Source organism: Epinephelus lanceolatus, chromosome 20 (genome assembly GCF_041903045.1).
Source record: "Epinephelus lanceolatus isolate andai-2023 chromosome 20, ASM4190304v1, whole genome shotgun sequence".
Classification (NCBI taxonomy): domain Eukaryota; kingdom Metazoa; phylum Chordata; class Actinopteri; order Perciformes; family Serranidae; genus Epinephelus; species Epinephelus lanceolatus.
Genome location: NC_135753.1, coordinates 8,820,183 through 8,839,039, shown reverse-complemented (window position 1 = coordinate 8,839,039; position 18,857 = coordinate 8,820,183). Strand labels below are relative to the sequence as shown.

The following is an 18,857-nucleotide window of genomic DNA, read 5'->3' as shown; positions in this document are numbered from 1 at the left end:
GGTTTAGTTTCTAACCCTCCAAACTTTTCATTACTGACTTTTGTGGATTTACATTTAAATTCACATTATATAAGACTAAGACACTAAGTTTTTCTGTGATCTATGCAGTATTAATGCATGCGTCAAAGACACAGTTCAATAATACAATGGCCTGATTGGTTTTATAATAATATAGAAATAGTTCCATCTAGTGTACAAATACAATTATTACATCAGATTTACTCCCCAAACATTACAACAGTACTGGGAAAACAGGAACTGCAGGGGCAAAACAAACAAAACTCAAATACTCCATGTATTATAAAGTTGTGTTTATTTTAATGTTAATAAATAGTGAACATTGTGATTTATTTAACAATTAACTTAGGTGAAAATAATTTAAATAAAGTGCACATTGTTTAAAAAAGTGTGTTTTTCACTTTGTTGAATTGTGCTCTTGTGCAAATTAGCATCTTGTGTCTTTTCTATGAGTTCCTGCAGAGAAAAAAAACACACATTACACAATGTGTTAAATATTTCATCCGCACTGTGTATTGCTTTACAGAATTTTTCTACCTCTGCTCCACTGGTTGCCAATCATGCTTTTCCTCCCTATTTATCAAAGTTAAGGATCTATATGTTGATGTTGTTCCCTAACTTGCCTGATGACACGCCTCTTGATGCATTTCTTGCTCAGGTCCCTGTGACAACAGTTATAATTTCATGTATTTACAATCAAATTCAAACCTTGTCTTCAACCTCTCTGAATTCTGTGAAGGCTCTTGGGGAGGAAGACTAGGGGGAAGAGTTCTCTGAAAACTGCACTCTGAACATGCAAATTATGTCAGTACGTGTATAAATAGGCATGATGATCTATAATAAATGCAAAGTGAAAAGGTTTTAGATCTTAATTTACAGGAAGTAGTGAAGACAGTCTTCTCAAACACAGTAGTATGTAGAGGTGAAAAGATTTAAGATTTGTGTACAAATACAGACACTAAATGAGATCGAGAACACAGAAAGTGACAGTTTATGTTGAGACCAATTTATCATGTTTTTCTATGTTCTTCTCGCCATTTAGTGCCTGTATTTGTGCACACATTAAAGGAATACCTCACCCATCAAATTACCATTTGTGCATCAATTACTCACCCAGTGTTATGTTGAAGTGAGACAAAAACGTTTCCCCTCGCATGCCTCTGGTAAACGAAGAATCCAAAAACAGAGAAAGATTCACGATGAATCAAGTCATGAGGGTCCAACAGCAACATTATATGAGAACATCCGTTTACAAACTCTCACACAACTCATGCAGTTTAATCCAAGTCTCATTTTTCCAGTCGTATGCTCAGTACCTCCCAAACAGACAGCCCTTTCTGACAGGAAACTGAACAAAAAATTAACTTATCTCTGCTCTCTTCAAAGCCAGACTCCATTGACAAAAACAGTATTTTACCTCGCTGAATACAGAAGCTGTTGGTCTACCACTGACTTAATCAATTAGTTTATTTGCATTATTGTGTGACTTGGGTGTTTTAAAGTTAGTTAGATCCAACAAAGTCAAAAACATAGTCAATAACATAAACTAACTGATCAAGGCAGTGGTCGACCAGTAACTCCAACGTTCAGGGAGGTTGTTTTTTTTTTTTTTTGTCAATAGAGTCCAGCTTTGAAGCAAACATAAATTAAGCTTCACTTTCTGTTATGTTCCCTGGTGGAAAGGACTATGTTTGGCGAGTACTGAACATATGACTGAATGAGGCTGTGATTATACTGCACTAGTTGTGTGAGTTTGTAAATGGACGTTTCCATTGTTTTGCTGTTGTAACCTGCTCTCACCTATGACTTTAATGCCCTTTTTGGATTCTTTGTTGACCGTGAAGGAATGCGAGAAAAGCAAATCTTTCTTCATAAATTAAAAGTAACACAGGGTAAGTTATTGGTATACACTGGTCATTAGAGGGGTGAAGTATTCCTTTAAAATATTTAACGCTCATTTTTCTGCACTCAAAGGCTCTGTTCCTCTGTGAAAATCTTGATTTAAATAATGTTAAGCTGAATTTACAGTACAGTAAAGTAAAATACCAAAATCAAACCTTGTGACTGTGGTTGTGATTTCTTGTGTTTTTTAAAATGTGGTGATCTGGCTTCATTCTTGGCGCCGTCACTGTCAGGGTTAGGAATCACTGCTTTCTGTGACTTCTCTGTCAGGTGACAAGTTGTACATTTACTTACAGAGCAGCATGTTAAGGGTTAATCCTCCTGATATCAAAGTAAAAAACATTTGTTTACCTGTTTGCCATCTGTGTGTCAGGTAAATCTGATCCATTGTCCTCCATTTGTCCTGGAGGGAAACTGGCGCGGCACAGTTTTCGTCGATCTCTCGGATGGCGTTGCCATGGGGACAGTGGCGCAGCTTCTCCCATGCGACAGTCTGATGCTGCGGCCCATTGCACACACAGTTCCTTTCCCTCAGCTTTGGGTACATCACTGCAGGACATTGCTCCACATTTTGCTTGGAAGCTAGTGGTCTCTTGTTGTGCTTCCTCAGATGATCAGACGGCCTCCAGCGACATGAGCCATTCTCAGAAGATTCCCCCTCACTGTTGTGTCCGTGATGAGGGCCACGGACATCAGGACCGGAGCCTTTTCTCATCAGATGTTTCTTGGAGTGAAATTTACAGGCTTCACATGTTGGTAAGTCACTCCACTGTTGGAAAGGAACAGCTTTTCTTTTTATGGAGTGACCGTCGAGTCCTGGACTGACAGACGTGCAGATACTGCTTTTTGCCAGACATCTGGAGCAAAGTCGCTCCCTCCTGGATGCACAGGGGGCGAATGCATTCTCATTGAGATTTCTGTTAAGACAGCATTCATGGTCAGAGAGGCTTCTCCGATCCACCTTCCCTTTGGGTTTGTACCTTTCTTTTGGCTTGCGGACGGTAGGTTGTTCTTTGTAGTCTAGATCTAGTTTTCTTCTTCTGGTTGGCACATCTAACACACGGCTGGTCTGAGGTCTGTTGTGCTTCTTGGGAGTTGGTGGCATCTTGCTGCAGTACACACTATCAAAATCAGCAAGCCAGCTGGTTGAAGGGAGGTAGGCGGGCAATGATTCAAATGAAGTGTCTTGGTGATCTTGGACGTTTGTTTCTCGTCTATGTTGGTTTTTTTCTGCCTTAAGAGGTGAATTATCCAACAACGGCAAGTTTGGTGCAAGAGCCACCTCTTCTGTGTGGGTCAGCTCAGTCATAGGAGCGTACTCTGAAACAGGAACATCCATCACGGTGCATATATCAATTTCAGACACCATCTCAACTGTAGAACCCTCTTCCACAGTGGGAACTATGTCCTCCAGTTCATTCTCTGCCAGAGGAGGCATCTCAATCATGGGGACAACCTCTTCTACAGCAGCCTCCTCTCTCACCGTCAGTACATCTGCTGAGGGCACTTCAGCTTCACCAACCAGTGTTTCATCATGAGACTCTGTGTGGCCATTTTGGATCAGCGAGTCAGGGGAGGGAATCACAGTTTCCTCCACTGACCAAACAGTGGACTCCATCTTCCACAGCTCATCGAGGTACTTGGGGTCGAAGGGCAGACGAACGACTTTGACATGAAGATTTTTGGATGATGTGTTCAGATCCTTCTCACTGCTCGCCTCCTGAATGTCACTGTGAGCTGCCACTCCGGAACCAATGTCATCAGAGGCAGCAGTCACAGGGTCCGTCTGGTTCCTGGACTCCTCCAGAGCAGGGATCTTCTCACCACTGCTTGGCGTCCCAACTAACAGAATGTCAGGACAAGCTTGGAGTGCCTGCTCTGACTGGTCAGCAGGAAGGCCCTGTCCCTCATCCTGCAGCACACGACCCTGGAGGACGGAGCTACTGCACTGGACGACGTCTTGGGAAAAGCTGTGGGATACTTCTGCAGTCTCATGAGCGTGCAGGAGTTGCAGTCCCACTGGCGTGGTGCAGCACTCAATCCTCACCTCCTCTGTCTGAATCACAAAGCTGCCATTTGGTGGCATCCTGGTGGTGGAAGTGGGCACTGTGTCCTTAAGCTCCAGAGAATTATCCCCGTTCTGCACAGCCAAGGCTGGTAAGAGCGGCTGACTGGTGAGGACAGTGGGGCTGCTGTCGCTGCTGGGGACTGGGAGGCTACTGGAGGCCCCGACTTCATTGGGACCTGGAGTGCTGGTCCTCTGGGTTGCAGACAGTGGCTCAGTTTGCATCTCAGAGCTGGTCATTTCTCTGGTCTGGTTGTTGTGCTGGTAGCGGAACCTGCGGGAGTGGTAGGCCATGGTCTGGTAATATTGAGGGTTGAGCATGCGTCGGTAGTCCATCAAATGGAGATGGGTATGGGGGACAACAAAGCCAGGTGGCTCCATGTAGGGATTTGGCTGAAAGTGGGGCATCACTGGTATACCATAACCTTTCAAAGCAGAAGAAAAAAAATATTAGTTGTGGCCTAGACAATCAATTCTGTGAGGCTGTACTTTGGGCACTGCGGTTATTTTAGCTAAATGCTAATATCAGCATGCTATCATGTTCACAATGGGTCTCATTTATGAAATGTTTGTAAATCTGTGAGTAGATTTGCACATAAAAAACCTTGGTACTAAAAACCCACACCTGATCGTAGGCATGTGTGCATGTTCATGAACGCCAATCAATCATAAATTGACAGCGTACTCTGCTAATCAGCAATTACCATATATCCCTACCCATGAATAGCCAGTGACCACCATAGAAGGAGGTGATAATTACTATGAATAGGTGCCTCCTGTCAACCTGTGAACATGGAGGAAAACAAAGAAAGAGAGAGAAAGAGAAAAAAAAAACTTTTACCAACACTGAGATTAAAGTTATTTTAAGGTGAAGTGGAGTTGAGAAAAACATTTTATTTTCTTCTGTTAGCAGTGGTGTGACAGGGACATACCCTCTATTTGACTACAAACAGGGCTAACAATGTCCCAAACTGACCCAAAAAATATCTGCTTTTGTAACCACAAACACGTTAGACATGTTCTGATCTTTAAAAAAATAACTGATTTGTCACTACAAACACCACTGGACATGTCATGACTTGTCCTTAAGAAATCTTTTTTTTGCTGGTCTCGAAAGTGGGTCTGCTGCTGCCTGCTGCTTGGCTGTCATAGGTGTTACACCATCCAATGTCCCCTCCTCCTCCTAATGAGAAACTTGGCTCACACACGTGTAATCCATCATACATAAGAAACATACACATGTAAAATATCTGTGGTTTGCATAAACATACAATGCAAACATGTTATTCTGGAGACCGGACTGAGTTCAAACAGGACAGGAATATAAAAAACAAATTTGAATTTGTAGCCTATAATATGTGATATAAGCAATAGCAGTCACATTATAATTGACTGCATGAGGCCACACATATTACGATTAAATTACTGGTTTGGATCTTATACAGTCTATGGTTTGGATGTGTATAACTGTGATCACCTCACCAAAGCTCTTACAGATAAAGAATCTAAAAATGTGACAATTTAATGGCTGTATTGAAAAATGGCCAGAGATAAAAAAGGAAAAGCATGCACTTAAAATGCCAAAACTACAATAGCATTTAGTGAGAAACACAAAAGGACATTAAAGAGCAGTGATTGTTGCTAACATGCAGCATAAGATAAGTGTTTTCAGGGAGCAATGTGTCTCCAAAATCCATTTTCTGCACCAAAACAGACACGAGGTTGGATTGTTTGGTACTTACCTAGACCAGGGTAGCCACAGTACGGGTTGTAGGACACAGGCATTGGCACCTGCACAGGCCACTGCATGCTCTGCATGGGCATGTATGGCTGCGAGGGCTGTATGTAGAAGAAAGGTTTGTGGTGCTGCTCCTCAGGATGTGGAGCTGCTGAAGGCCCTGCAGTTGGCTGATGGGGCCCCTGGGCCTGCTGAGCTCTGTATGTTGGGTTTGGACCCCGAGGGCCAAGACCATATTGTTGGAAGGTAGATGTGGCTGCCTCCATTTCTGACAAAGAGACGAGAAGCAAGTTGAAAGAATTATCGGCAAACTTGTTGCTAGATAGCAGATGGTTTCAGTTAATGTTCTCAAGATTACCACTGAGAAACCAACACAGCTTTGAAAGTATGTTTTAAATTAAAAATCAAGTGTGGACTCATGATACTTGTCAAATGCTGCACTGATTGGCCAGATTTTGGCACCAGGTGACACTTATCCAATTAGAGTGTGATGACCTCATGAAAAATGTTTGATTACCTCCCACTGCGGTGCATCAACTCACCTGAGGAAAGGGAGACAAACGATCAGAGATAGGTGAAAAAAAGTAGATGGATGAGTTGAATCAACTTGAAACCAAGAAGTGAGATGCTGATTGGCTTTAATTAAGGAAACAGACCTGCAGCTTGTCAGAATCATCAACACACGTTAGAGATTTGTGGCTCAAAGTGGCATATCCTGTTCATTTTCGCATCTCTGTGAGGCTCATTTTCTTGAGGGTTGTTTGCAGGTGAGCAGAGTAAAAAAAACTGGCTTCTTTAAAATGCAAAGCACATGTTCATGCTTCAGGTTTGACCCCTGAAGAGCCAATTATGAGCTTGTTTGGTAGCCTCGAGCAGTATTTATAGATGAGATTATCCATGAAAAATAAACATGCTCTCTGGGACCGGTGTGTTGGTCAGTGATTTTAAATCAGTACTAACGTTTAAAGATGTTTTCTGTGTTTGGAATCTGGTCTGTGAGCTTCCAGGGGAAAAACATCTCTAACACAGGTTTTACAGTTAATTTCAAAGCCTTAATATCGGCAACCATAATAATATAATTTTGCTGTTTACAAGAACAGCACTTTCTGCTATTTGCAGAACATATCTCTTGTGTACCAAAGTAGATAGGAGGGTGGCAGGTAACAGTAATGTAAATCAAATGTCAGAAAATGCTGAAAGAGCCCTTTGTGATTAGCACTATCACCCAAGTATATTCACTTTACAGTGACATAAAAGAAATAGCCACATGTATGAGTAGCAGCAATCAGTAAATGTTTGCCATTTCTGCTTGAAAACAGAACTTGAATCAAATTCCTCTAGTTAGTCAGTAGATACACAAAAACAGGAATGGCTCAAGGAATGTGACAAAGAGCTCAAGGCATCGACCTGGCCTCCAAATTCCCCATATCCCAATCTGATCAAGCATCCACAAGATGAGAAGAAGAGGTCTTGTGTTCATGCCTTGACAAGTCAGACCCAAGTCCAATTCACAGCGGGGCCTCGGCCTGTCAAGGCATGGACACTGGACTTCTGTGGGTGTACTGTGGTGTGGCACCAGAATGTTAGTGGTGGATCCTTTGAGTCTTGTGAGTTTCAAGTTGGGGTACCAGCACACTGCTTTTTTTCGGATCAGGATATGGGCAATTTAAAGGCCAGGTCGACACCTTGAGGTCTTTGTCACTTTCCTTTGGTCATTCTTGAGCAGTTTTTGCAGTGTGGCATGGTGTGTTGTCCTGTTGGGGGGGCCTGAAGTTAGGTATTTGGTCTACAATAGGCCCATTTCCACTGAAGAAGTTCCTGGTACTATTTGGGGGGCAGGAACTACTACAGGAACGTCCTCTCGTTCGGCCCTCTCAACCGCCGTGTCTCCACTGAGAGAGCGGAGTATGAGGAAGGTTCCTGTAAAGTTACGGGCTGCCTCTGGATGTGACGTAATCGTTGCGCGACCATTTTGACTGGGGCGATGTAGGGGCGCCGTTAGCTGATAGCGGTGTGTGTAATAACTCACTAAATGGCCCGTGAAAAAAATATTTTTTCCAGCGGATGTCTTAGTTACAACATGATTGAGCTAACTGGAGTAGTTTCATGTCGTATCCGACAATGGGAGGCTTTTAACAGATGACGTCCTGATGTTAGCTTTGCTGTTGCTGTTAGCCGATGCTTTCTAGACATCGTGACTTCCCATAACTGAATACATACCACACATATCAACACAAAACTGCTTTGCTAGCTCAATCATGTTGTAACTAAGATATCCGCTGGAAAGAGTATTTTTCTCACGGGCCATTTAGTGAGTTTTTTTTACATGGTGGCGGAAGCTATATGAACGAGCTAACCCTCATCTGCTGAGTTTTAAAAATGCCGGCTATTTTGTTGCTTTCTGTTGTCGTCACATCCCTCCTTGAGTATATCCAATCAGCACCAAGTAACCCCCAAGCCCCAGCCAGGAGTCTTTTGGGGCTGTTCTGAGTACCTACTCCGAGGCAGGGACTTGTTTAGCCCCCGTAAAAGTTCCGGAACTCTGTCCTTCGGGGGTGGTTCCTGCGGTGGAGACACGCACCAACGGCCCCGGCCCCATAAAATTACCCCGAAGTTCCTGCGGTGGAAACGGGCCTGTTGGTGTTTGGGTGGGTGCTATGTATCAGGTGGTATCCATATGAATATCAGCACCAAAGGTTTCCCAGCAGAACATTGCATCTAAACAAGGTGACCAGTGTTACTTACCTCTCACTGTCAGTGGTTTTAATGTTGTGGCTGATCGGTGTAAATCACACCTGGTTCTGCAAATGAAGAGTAATTTCCTGCTGCCGCCATATCTAACGAACAGTAGTCAATTCTGAATGTGATGAAGGTATGTATCAAAGTTTTGGCAATAGAGGGGAGAGCACTGGGTGGAGATGAGCTATGTTTTTTAGGTGGAAGAAGGCAGTACTGGTGATTTAATTGACAGGTTTTTCAAAGGAGTGGTTGCTGTCAAAATTTGCTCAGAGATTGTTGACAGGGGTGAAAATCCCATTTCATAGTTGGGGGGGACAATAAACAGTAAAATTTTAGAGAATAATTCCGGGGGGACAAGGAAAAAAAGTTGTAGCCTGTCTTTTATACCACTCCTCGTCTGCACGTCTTTCATGTTTGTCTCACTGACAGGTGGAGAGCCTACAGACAGGTACCCATTAGCTACAAGCCGCTCCTTCACTGACTGCTCTTGTCCTGTCCTCTCCCTCTTCTTTCTCTCCTGTCCTCTCTATGACTAAACTCTGAGCTTAATCATTAGCTTTTAGCTTAGCAGCACTCGTAATTGAGTAGGCTTTTGAACAATGCAGTAGAAATGTTGCAGACAGTTTATATTATCAGCCTGGGCCTAGGGCTTGTTGTAACAGTAAATGGGATGTGTTGTAACATGTGTAAGTTAAACTGTGTCTGTGTGAGTGAACATCTTACCCTGCGATGCTCGATGTGGACAGCGGTTCCAGCCACACACTGCTACTGCTGCCAAGCAGCCCCGCCCGTTGGAAAGAGTGTGGGATATACCACTACTAGGAATGGGAGGGGGGGACTAAATCTTTTAAGATTTAAATAGCACATTATTGCGCGATTATAATGAGCACTGCTTACATTGTGCTTTTAATAAATACTACTGCATTGTTCAAAAATTATTGTGTCTCAAATGATTCTAGGGGGCTACAGCTTTACTGAAGGGGGAGTCATGTTCTCCCTGTCCCCCCTGGGATTTCCGCCCCTGGTTGTTGATGTGTGAAAAGGAATGCTGAATGAAATTAAAAATGGTGGGGCAGAAGTTTTGAATGGATTTAGTGGAGATGTGGAGCTGGACGTCAGTGGCATAGCAGTGGAAGTTGAGACCATGGCTGTGAATGATGTTACCCACAGGGAGTATGTAGAGGATGAATAGGAGAGGACCAAGCACCAAACCCTGGGGGATACCTTTGGACTGAGGAGCAAGGGAGGAAGTGCAGTTGTTTATGTTGATGAACAGTTGTCAGTTTGTGAGGTATGGCCTTAGCCAGGAGAGGGCAGTACAGGTCATGCTGAGAGAGGATTCAAGGTGGGAGAGAATTGTGCGGTTGATGGTGTTGAAGGCTGCTGTAAGGTCAAAATAACAGGTGTGCAGACATACTGGTAGAGTAACATCTGATGCTTCAAGCGTAAAATCCAAGGTGAGCAAAACCCTAAACTGCCGTCTGGTATTACTCCATGCTGTTTAGATACAGTACATGTAAATCAGAAATCCTGTCTTTGAATACACCCCAGGACCCAGTTGTTTAAAAATGATAATCTGAATCAGAATGATGACAAAATCTTTTTTTTTTTTTTTTTTTTAAAGAACTGATCTGAAAGGCTTAATTGAAAGGCTACTTTATTACTGTAACAGTTAAATCAAATTCAAAAAATAAAATAATAATAAATATATATATATTCACCAATTTAAAAGTTTTATTGCATTTTGCTCCTGAAATGGACCCTTCTGCTGGGATCAGGATAATACTGTTTTTTCTTTAAACAATCTAACAGAATTTCAGAAGCAGGATCACACCTCAACCATGTCACTTCCTGCATGAATACCCACCAAACCCGTTCCTCCTGTTCCGCTCTTGGATTCTTCGCCCCTCTTTCACATACTGTTCTTCTTCCTTTTTTCCTTTAGTCTATGTAGGGTCCTGAAGGTGTATGTCGTGCCCAGGTGCTATTCCCTGTCAAGCTTCCCCACATTGTATCTGGCAAAGGGCATGAGCTACAAGCAGTCCAAGCCTTGCACATCAGTCATGTTTCTTCTTGAATAAAACCTTTAAATGCATCTTGTTAATGGCGTGGTCCTTGCTAGTGAATATTTTGATGGGAATCACATTCTTACTAAAAAACTTTTGAACAACACATACTGTTCCAGATTATAATCAAGACTGAATTATGTGATTCAGTCCAATTTTAGAATCCTTGTTTTCTTTTGGACAACCCATTGTCATTATTTGATCCAGTCTGATAGCCGAAATCCGATCCGATTACTTCTGAATAACCGGGCCCAACCAGTAATAACAAAGATGGACACTGAACGATTTAAATTTCCTCATTATAAAATAAATCTGACTATAATGCCAACAGTTACAAGATGTTATGATTTCAATTGATTCAACACAAAGTTTAACTAATAACAATATTTTATTGGACTGGCCCCGAATTGTGGCACAACATCATCTGCAATTTCTTTTGACAACAATCTAGAACCTCTCAGCCCATTTTTCTTTTTGTGAAAATTATAAATTATGGGTAGTGCAAGGCAGTATCACTGCAAAACCTTTTTTTCTTGAACTTTTGTCTAAACAAAAATATGCTTCTTGTGCAGTGCATTTCACCTGGTGCGCTAAATATTTACATAACACATTTTGCTGGAACAATTACAACTTGTGGGGGGACCTGAGGAGGAAAGACAACATGTCATTAAACACAGAAGTTTGAACATATTAAATGTATGCAATGTATATTTATGCAATAACAATGCTCTTGTGTGTAGTCTCGTTAGCATTTTACCTACAGTTCAATACACTTTTGGGACATTAACATCTTGGTTCTCCTCTTGTCATAGAGCCTGAAAAAGACAAAAGAAAAAACAAATTTAAAAGAAAAGTGATAGCCAGGTCAGTGTTACCAGTGTTGGAAAAGAAAATAACAAGTTAACCTCTTTCCCAGTGTGATGGTGGCAGATCATCATCATCATCATCCTCGTCTCTTGGCCTTTGGTACATCACTTTCCTCTGACTGCTCCTCTCTATCCAGCGGACAAGTGAGCACAATAAATACCAGAGGCACAACAATGGAAACATTTCAAGAATGAGAAGAAGCATGCATTATATCTATGAATTAAAAAGAAAATCACAGCAAAATGTATACAGCACCACACCACGTCTTGATACCCCTCAGGACAATCAAACAAGTTTAGCCTGGAACATTTTCAAAGTTTTAAAGCGGACAAACACATTAAATATTGATTATCGCAGCTCACACTTTCTGTCTTTAAATGTTCAACTAAACTTAACGTAATTCTTGCACCCTACCTTGCTGAGAGAGGGGGAGAGAGGCTGAGATATATTATATTGGAGGAAAAAAAAAACAATTTATCAAAATGCTGAAACCTGTTAATTTCAGAAAATAAGAATGCATGTCATCACTACCGCTGCTTTTTGTTTTGTTCTTCTACACCTTTGGTTCACATTGATTCAGTAGTTTGCTAACCATCTGTGTCAAAACTCAGCACTTACTGTTCTTTTTAACACGCATGAACATTTTATGATCATTGTTGTATGTGTGTAAAAATCTTAATAAAAATAACTTAATTCAGATCAGTCTGCAATGTTAACTGTAGGAGTGTCAGGTTAGAGGCTCCATCCAGAGCTTCTTTACAAATTAAATCTTTTGGACAGAAAGAAAACAAACTCAGAAGTAAATATAATGCAGTAGCTACCAAATAAAGGGAGTGATTGTGGATATAGCTTGTGCTCAGTTGGCCTGTTAAGCACTCCATCCATGAATGTAGCATAATGCACACACATTTCAACATAGGCCTACTTCTTATTTTGGTTTCCTTTTGTCCTTACAGTTTCTCTATGCTTGATTGCATAGAGTGATCAATAAAGTGTTTCTGATTCTGAAATAATCTTTAAAGCAGATGGTGGTTTGGGGCTTTTATACTGTGTAGTGAGCTCCCAACTTCAGGTTGTGTGGTCCATCAGCATTTCACAAACATAAAAGGGGTAAATTAAATTATAAATGTAAGAGCAAAACTGTTCTAACTTGGCTGCCAAATTCTAATTATGTTGCACGGGCTGTTTGGGCAGATTGATGCTTTTTGATCATTTCTGAGTTGCACAATAATTGCCTCTGTTAATTTTGTTGGTGCAGGAGAAGACTGAGATTGTGCGTGACTAAATTCAACCTTGTCGTTGCAGAGGGGTCACTTGTCTCCTCCTGGGAATCATGTCACCACCTCCCCACCTGCCTTGGTCTGACTTGGTCAGGGCCTCTCTGCGGAGTCTGTCTATGACACAGTTCGCACTTTCAGTAAATATCTCTAACATGGTTAAACAACAAGAGTAAAAAATGTCTGTTAACAGAGCACAGAAAATCATCAAGTCCACCAAAGAAATATTCCTGGCAGAGACTTACCCAGACACTGTTTGCTGCACCGCAGCTCACCACCAGCCATTTCTACCATCTCATCATCAGCTGGTTCCTGCTTACAAACATCACGACCCTCCTCCTGGTTCACTGGATCTGAGGGGTCTTTGTATTGGCCTCTCTTATACCGGGATTTTGCAGCAAGTCTTGGCGGAAGAGAATGAGGCTTCCTGGGTGCAGAATGCTTCCTCACAACCACTCTGACTGGCTGCTCACACCCTCTCCCAAAACTGCTTTCCTCCTCAGAGTCCTCAGGTTCCTCTCTGGACACCTTGAAGCTGTGGACTTTGCTCCTTCCCACCCCTTTCGCGAGGCTTTTCCCACAGCAGGCACACATGAATCTCTCTGAACCTGGCGGCCACACTTCTACTTTATCAGCAGTTTGTGGAGACCCAGTTACAACCTCTGCAAGCCTCCTGCCTGTATACACATGTTTAGGGAAAATATCTGCATCGTCCAGATCTGTGGAGAACATCTCATCCCTGGAGGAAAGCTCATCCAGAGATAGACTGAGAACGCTCGTCCGCTCATGAGTGGTCTGCATGGAGAGGTAATTGTAGTAGTAGGGAGCAGCAGGGGGGCAGACGCTGCTGGCTGCAGCACCTCCAGGTGTCGAAACTCTCTCCAAAGGCAGCTTGAGGATCTTGTAGCTTGGATCAGCTTTCTGATGTTCCGTCTTGGAGACTTTGTCGCCACTTTCAGCATCTTTGAGCACCAGAGGACTGGTGGAAGAGGAAAAGCAAGGCAGGACTGGATCCACTCTCTGCCTAAGGAGCTCTTCAGTGTCACATTTGGGAACACTTGCATCAGTCGCTGAGATATTTGACTGGATATCCGCAACTTCTGGTTCTTCAATAGGGAGGAAGTGTTCGTCTTTTGCCGACTGCTCCAGCTCAGGACACTCTTCATGAACAGAGGAGCTATCCAGAGGCAACTCCTCTTCCAATTCTGCTGACCAGCATCCCGGAGGGCTCAGGACATCTAAGCTTCTCTGGCTGGACTCACCGTCATACACTGCTGTAGTGGAGACACCAAAGATCCCAGCTGGAGACTCCGCATCAGGCACTGAAGGCAGGATATCACCTTGCTCTTCACTTTTCTTCTCTTCTGCTTGAGAAAACATCCCCGAGGTCTGTGAGGCGACACCAGAGTCGAGCTCTCTCTCAGCACCTTGCAGCTCAGTGGCTTGCATTTTTTCCAGGCACTCTCTTAGTTTGATTATGGCATCGTTTGGGTCGGTTTGAGCCTCTGAGCAGGTCGTTTCTCGACGCCCGTAAGGCTGTGAGTAGTGCTGCTGATGGCGAAGCATGTCATTCCAGGCAGGGGCATGGAAGCGAGGCTCAAACACTCGCCTGTAATCTATCGGATATATCGGGGCATGTGGGAAAACAAACCCAGGAAAGGGCATGTACTGGTGTGGGTGCATGCAGGGACGGCCAAAGTTAAAACCTGGGAGTGTAAACATACAAGTGACATTTCAGGGAATCATTAGTGGTCAACAGTGGTGGAATGTAACGGAGAACAATACATTTTCTCTTACCTATAGTGCTACTCATTAGTCTAGATTGTTTAGGTTTAAATTGCCAAGTGTTGAAGATATTGGTCGTAGAGAAGTCTGACTTCTCTCCAATATAATTGAACTAGTTGGCACTCGATTTGTGGTGCTCAAAAGCACCAAAAAATACATCTGAACAATTCAACAGCAATGTCTCTTTTCAGAAATCATGACCCAGTTACTCAAGATAATCCACAGACCTTGTTTCAAGCAGTTTCATGCAGGAATTGTTTTTTTTCATCCCCAGGTCGTCAAATACCAACGCTTTGTCATGTCCCTCACTGTGTGATAGACGCTGATGGTACCCTTTAGCATCTTTATGACAAGCCTTCCAACTAACTCCAATGTAAACCCATCTGTGGCAATACTTGATGCTGAGTGCAAGTGATGTTGTGTATAGAGCGAGAACGTCCGCGTAGGGCAGGAGGAAGGGGAGGTGGATGTGTTGAAACACCAAGTAGACCTCACCATTTGAAGCCAAAAGTCCAAAGTCAAAGTGTTTTAGCATAAAGTTAAAGGTCGTTGCCACTGACGTCTCTCATGTGACGTGTTTACATCACATTATGTACGAAACGTATTTATATGAATCCAAAACATGACCATTGTTTTTTTAAACCTAGCAAAGTAGTTTTGTTGCCTAAAACTAACCACAACTGTTTCACCATATTACAGTTACTGTACAGGCAGTGGTTAACATTGTCGCCTCAGAGGGTTCCTGGTTCAAACTCAGAGAGGGGGGTTCAAAGAGTTTGCATGTTCTTCCCACGTCAGCGTGGGTTTTCTCCAAGTTCTCCAGCTTCCTCCCACAATCCAAAGACATGCAGGCTAGGTTAATTGGTGACTCTAGGGTGTCTCCCGCCCCTTGCCCAGTGTCAGCTGGGATAGGCTCCAGCAGCCCCGCAACCTCTGACAGGATAAGCAGTTACAGAAAATGAATGAATGAATGTGTTTCAACTGTGTGTTACAATGAGGCGCTTGAGGGTGCCCTGTGCATCGCTATCACATGCTAAGGGGTGTGACAAAGCGTCAACAAATGACAACCTGGGAAAAATGCTGCATTCCATTTACCTCAGAAGTTGGAGGTTGGAGCTGAGAATGACGTCACACTCAATACGATTGTGTTTCAGTACAAGAAGTCGGAAAACCAAGATAATTTTAGAAATACCAGTTCAAGCCAGGTAAGATAATGCACTACACTGTATTTTGTGCATGCAAAGACTGTAGCAACATGTCCACAGATAGAAGTTGGACCACCGGATTGTGTTTAGTACTAACAAACACAACAGCGTTAACTAATGTTGATGTACGAAGCAGCCATATTAGACTCCAACTTTCCCAGTCGGAAATGCCACTTCAGCTGGCTTTACAGTTAAGATTTCCAACTGGGAACACAAAAATTCCGACTTCCAAGTGCAAATGGAACATACCATAAGAACACCTGATACTTTATTATTACTGCCACCCAAAAGAAAAGTTGGTGATAATTGTTGTGTTATAGCATTGTGGCTCAGTTCCAGTGAAAAAAAAAAAAAAAAAAAAAAAAAAAAAGAGATGAGCACAGACGCCATAAATCTTAACAGCACACACAAAAAAGAAACACATTATCTGTCTACTGAGCTACACCTGCCAACTGTATCACAGAGCAGAAGGAAGCCTTCATCTATGGCCCATATTTCCAACACTCAGCAACTCACACCAAAACAACTGGTGAATGATCAATAGCACAACAGGTGAGAGGAAAAACATGCATTTTTGATTTTGTGATCAACCCGGTCTCACTCTGAAGTCGTCGAAAACTGGCATTTGGTCAGTGACTTCCGGCGTCAGACACCAACAAAGAAACCCGTACTTTCATGTTGGCATGATACATGGCCAGTCGCAGCGGCATCAGGGGAACATGTGGCGAGACAGCCATAAAGGTCAAGGTGGCGAAAGTCCAATGGGGCGTTTTTTTCCTAAACCCAACCACATACACATGTAGACAAAACGTAACCATGTGCTTTTGTTGTTGAAGGAAAAAAAACCGTCAATTTGCTGTGTTGTACCGGTGTAGTGCGTTTTTTTTTTTTGTTGTTGTTTTTTAAAGTGACCTTATGCAAACTGTATGTTTCCTCTGATAACGGAAGTGTATTTTGAAAACAGACAATGTATGTAGCCTAACAGGCAGAAGTTGACACAGCATCCCAGAACATCAACAACCAAGGCACACAGAGTATCTTGCACCTCGTATATCGATGTGGAAAGTCCATGATCAAACGTAGGTACATGACGAGGTCGGAGTGAGAATGTGTTGTTGTGGTAAGCTGTCCCTTTAAGGTTTTTATTTTATTTTAAAAAAGGTACTGGTACTTGTACTTTTCAGTATTTCTATATTCTGCTACTGTATACTTCTACTCCACTACGTTTCAAATGTTGTACTTTTTACTGCACTACATTTCTTTGACAACTTTGGCTGCTAGACACTTTGCAGGCTCATAAAAATATTAAATAGAATTAACAAATCAATGTATTATTATAGATTAAGATAATCCTTTACTGATGTATATTTTTTTTAATGGGACATTCTGCATAATGACTACTTTTACTCTTGGTACTTTATAGTTTATTGCTAATGTATTTATACTTTTACATCAGGATTTGAATACTTGTAGCAGAAAATTTCTACACTGTGGCATTGTTATATTGTTACTTCTGCACTTCTTCAACCACTGCTCGGTGATTTCAACAACAAAACAAAGTCTGATACCTCCAGGCACACCAAAGTGACCGTATGGGTTGTTCATATGCCAGTGTGTGTTGAGGTAGAAAGGTTGAGAAGGAGGCTGGACAATGAAGAAAGGTCTGGGGTGCTGAGTTCTCTGCTGTCCGCTCCCAAATGTGTTCGGCTGTTTGTTTCCATCTACAGGAAGCAGCGGGTAAAATTAGCCTATCTCCAAGCAAACAGGTGATGTTAATGCAAACGACACCTTTACACAGCTAACATGTTATTAAATCAACATTTGGACATGAAATGATGAGGAAATATTTACCGTCCATCTTCTTTCACGTGCTTGCTCAACCTGTCAGAAATAAAACACAAACACAGTGATGGAAACAACCAAACAAACGTCCCCCGGCTCCGAAAAATTAAAGGCGAGTTTTACAGTCAAATCTGTCGATAAACAAACAACAGGAGAAAAGTTTTTACTCTGAGCTCCACATTACGGTCTGCTGACTAAAACCGAGGCACTGTCGCTGATTAGTCATATAGGACACACCTGCTGCTGCTGGGAGCCACAGGTAAAGCTAGCTGGAGCTAGGACCCTACAAGGGTGGAAGAATTTGTGGAGGAGAGTTAGCCGCTGCAGGGCGCACAGACAAAGAAAGCGGTCACTTTGGTATCCAGCTGCCTTCAGTCTGTACAGGAAGTCACAAAAACACTCACATCCTGTCAGATCTGATGTCGATTATTTAAGTATTATCAGATTACATATTTAATTATATATATTTGATTTTAACAACATCTTCTGTCCAAGTCGTCATTTAACTTTGGTGCCCACTGCACAGACTAGGCCTACATGGAGAAAAGTGAAAACCTTTTATACACCGTAAAGCCATGAATTAAAAAATGTGATCTAACTTAATACAGTTTCTAATAACTTGGCCACAACTCGATGACTTTTTTTTTTTTTCTTCAAGTCAAAGGCATCATACACTGTAGGCCAGCTTGGTTCGCCCGGGGCCCCTTTTGCAAAATGACAGGACACACATGCACATGTATACAGGGGCATTTCTAGGCATATAAAGCTGAGCCCAGATAAGGCAATTTTTTTATTTCTTTTTTTTTTTATAAACAAGCCCAATGTTGATGTTTTTTATGCATAGGCCTATATATATTAACATTACCAAAAAATCCCAGTACCAATTTATTGTGTGAATTAGAAAATGTTTGGGGGGCCACCCAGCGGGGGCCAGATTTAGCCAGCTGGTCTGCTGGTTGTAGGTTGAGTATTGTTGCTGAAGGCTATTTATGATAGGAATATAGGAGAATATCTGGCAGCCATTTTGATCATTAAAAAAAAAAAAAAATCAATACTTTAAAATGCCAATCATACAGTAAAAGCACAAATTGATATTTCCAATAAATAGGAAACCCTTAAAAAAGATGCTGGGTATGATTACAACAGGATTCCCCAGCATAAAGAACTATATTTGATTCAAAGTAAAAAGTATTTAATTAAGTCATGTATGAACCAGCTGTGCATTTATTATGTATATATATGTAATCTAGGTTTATTTATGAATATTTTGTTGTTTTTTAATGTTTTTTGTATGTTGGACCTAGATACAAAAATTAATATGGCCTTATACATTGGATACATATTTTTTTAAAT

At 42.1% G+C, this 18,857-nt stretch overlaps 2 protein-coding genes across 4 annotated transcripts; both read right to left on the bottom strand.

Annotated features, from left to right (window-relative positions):
- Window positions 1–296: 296 nt before the first annotated feature.
- On the bottom strand, window positions 297–6,265 carry LOC117264548 (uncharacterized). Of its 2 annotated transcripts, none has more exons than XM_033638580.2 (5): window positions 6,241–6,265; window positions 5,728–5,991; window positions 2,272–4,410; window positions 2,076–2,183; window positions 297–474 (listed from the first exon to the last, which is right to left on the bottom strand). In XM_033638580.2, exons 2-5 carry the CDS (start codon window positions 5,987–5,989, stop codon window positions 446–448), a joined length of 2,538 nt encoding a protein of 845 aa, XP_033494471.2. In that variant the 5' UTR covers window positions 5,990–5,991; window positions 6,241–6,265; the 3' UTR covers window positions 297–445. The 2 variants fall into 2 exon arrangements, with proteins under 2 accessions (XP_033494471.2, XP_033494470.2); XM_033638579.2 differs by lacking the exon at window positions 6,241–6,265 and adding an exon at window positions 6,082–6,193.
- Window positions 6,266–10,897: 4,632 nt separating this feature from the next.
- Window positions 10,898–17,896, bottom strand: LOC117264557 (bucky ball-like). 2 transcript variants are annotated; one of them, XM_033638587.2, is made up of 8 exons: window positions 17,742–17,896; window positions 17,514–17,543; window positions 17,231–17,383; window positions 12,918–14,378; window positions 12,688–12,789; window positions 11,434–11,523; window positions 11,290–11,343; window positions 10,898–11,171 (listed from the first exon to the last, which is right to left on the bottom strand). In XM_033638587.2, exons 2-7 carry the CDS (start codon window positions 17,518–17,520, stop codon window positions 11,312–11,314), a joined length of 1,845 nt encoding a protein of 614 aa, XP_033494478.2. In that variant the 5' UTR covers window positions 17,521–17,543; window positions 17,742–17,896; the 3' UTR covers window positions 10,898–11,171; window positions 11,290–11,311. The 2 variants fall into 2 exon arrangements, with proteins under 2 accessions (XP_033494478.2, XP_033494479.2); XM_033638588.2 differs by lacking the exon at window positions 17,742–17,896 and adding an exon at window positions 17,672–17,737.
- Between the last annotated feature and the right edge of the window lie 961 nt (window positions 17,897–18,857).

What these genes read in the sequence shown, in the direction of transcription:
- LOC117264548 (XM_033638580.2), bottom strand. Translation starts at nt 5,989, where the DNA reads ATGGAGGCAGCCACATCTACCTTCCAACAATATGGTCTTGGCCCTCGG. An exon ending in CTGTGGCTACCCTGGTCTAG is followed by an intron (nt 4,411 to 5,727) that starts GTAAGTACCAAA and finishes CTGCTTTGAAAG; the next exon opens with GTTATGGTATACCAGTGATG. An exon ending in ATCACAACCACAGTCACAAG is followed by an intron (nt 475 to 2,075) that starts GTTTGATTTTGG and finishes TTTTCTCTGCAG; the next exon opens with GAACTCATAGAAAAGACACA.
- LOC117264557 (XM_033638587.2), bottom strand. An exon ending in TCACTTTGGTGTGCCTGGAG is followed by an intron (nt 14,379 to 17,230) that starts GTATCAGACTTT and finishes TTACACTCCCAG; the next exon opens with GTTTTAACTTTGGCCGTCCC. An exon ending in GACCCCTCTGCAACGACAAG is followed by an intron (nt 11,524 to 12,687) that starts GTTGAATTTAGT and finishes TCCGCTGGATAG; the next exon opens with AGAGGAGCAGTCAGAGGAAA.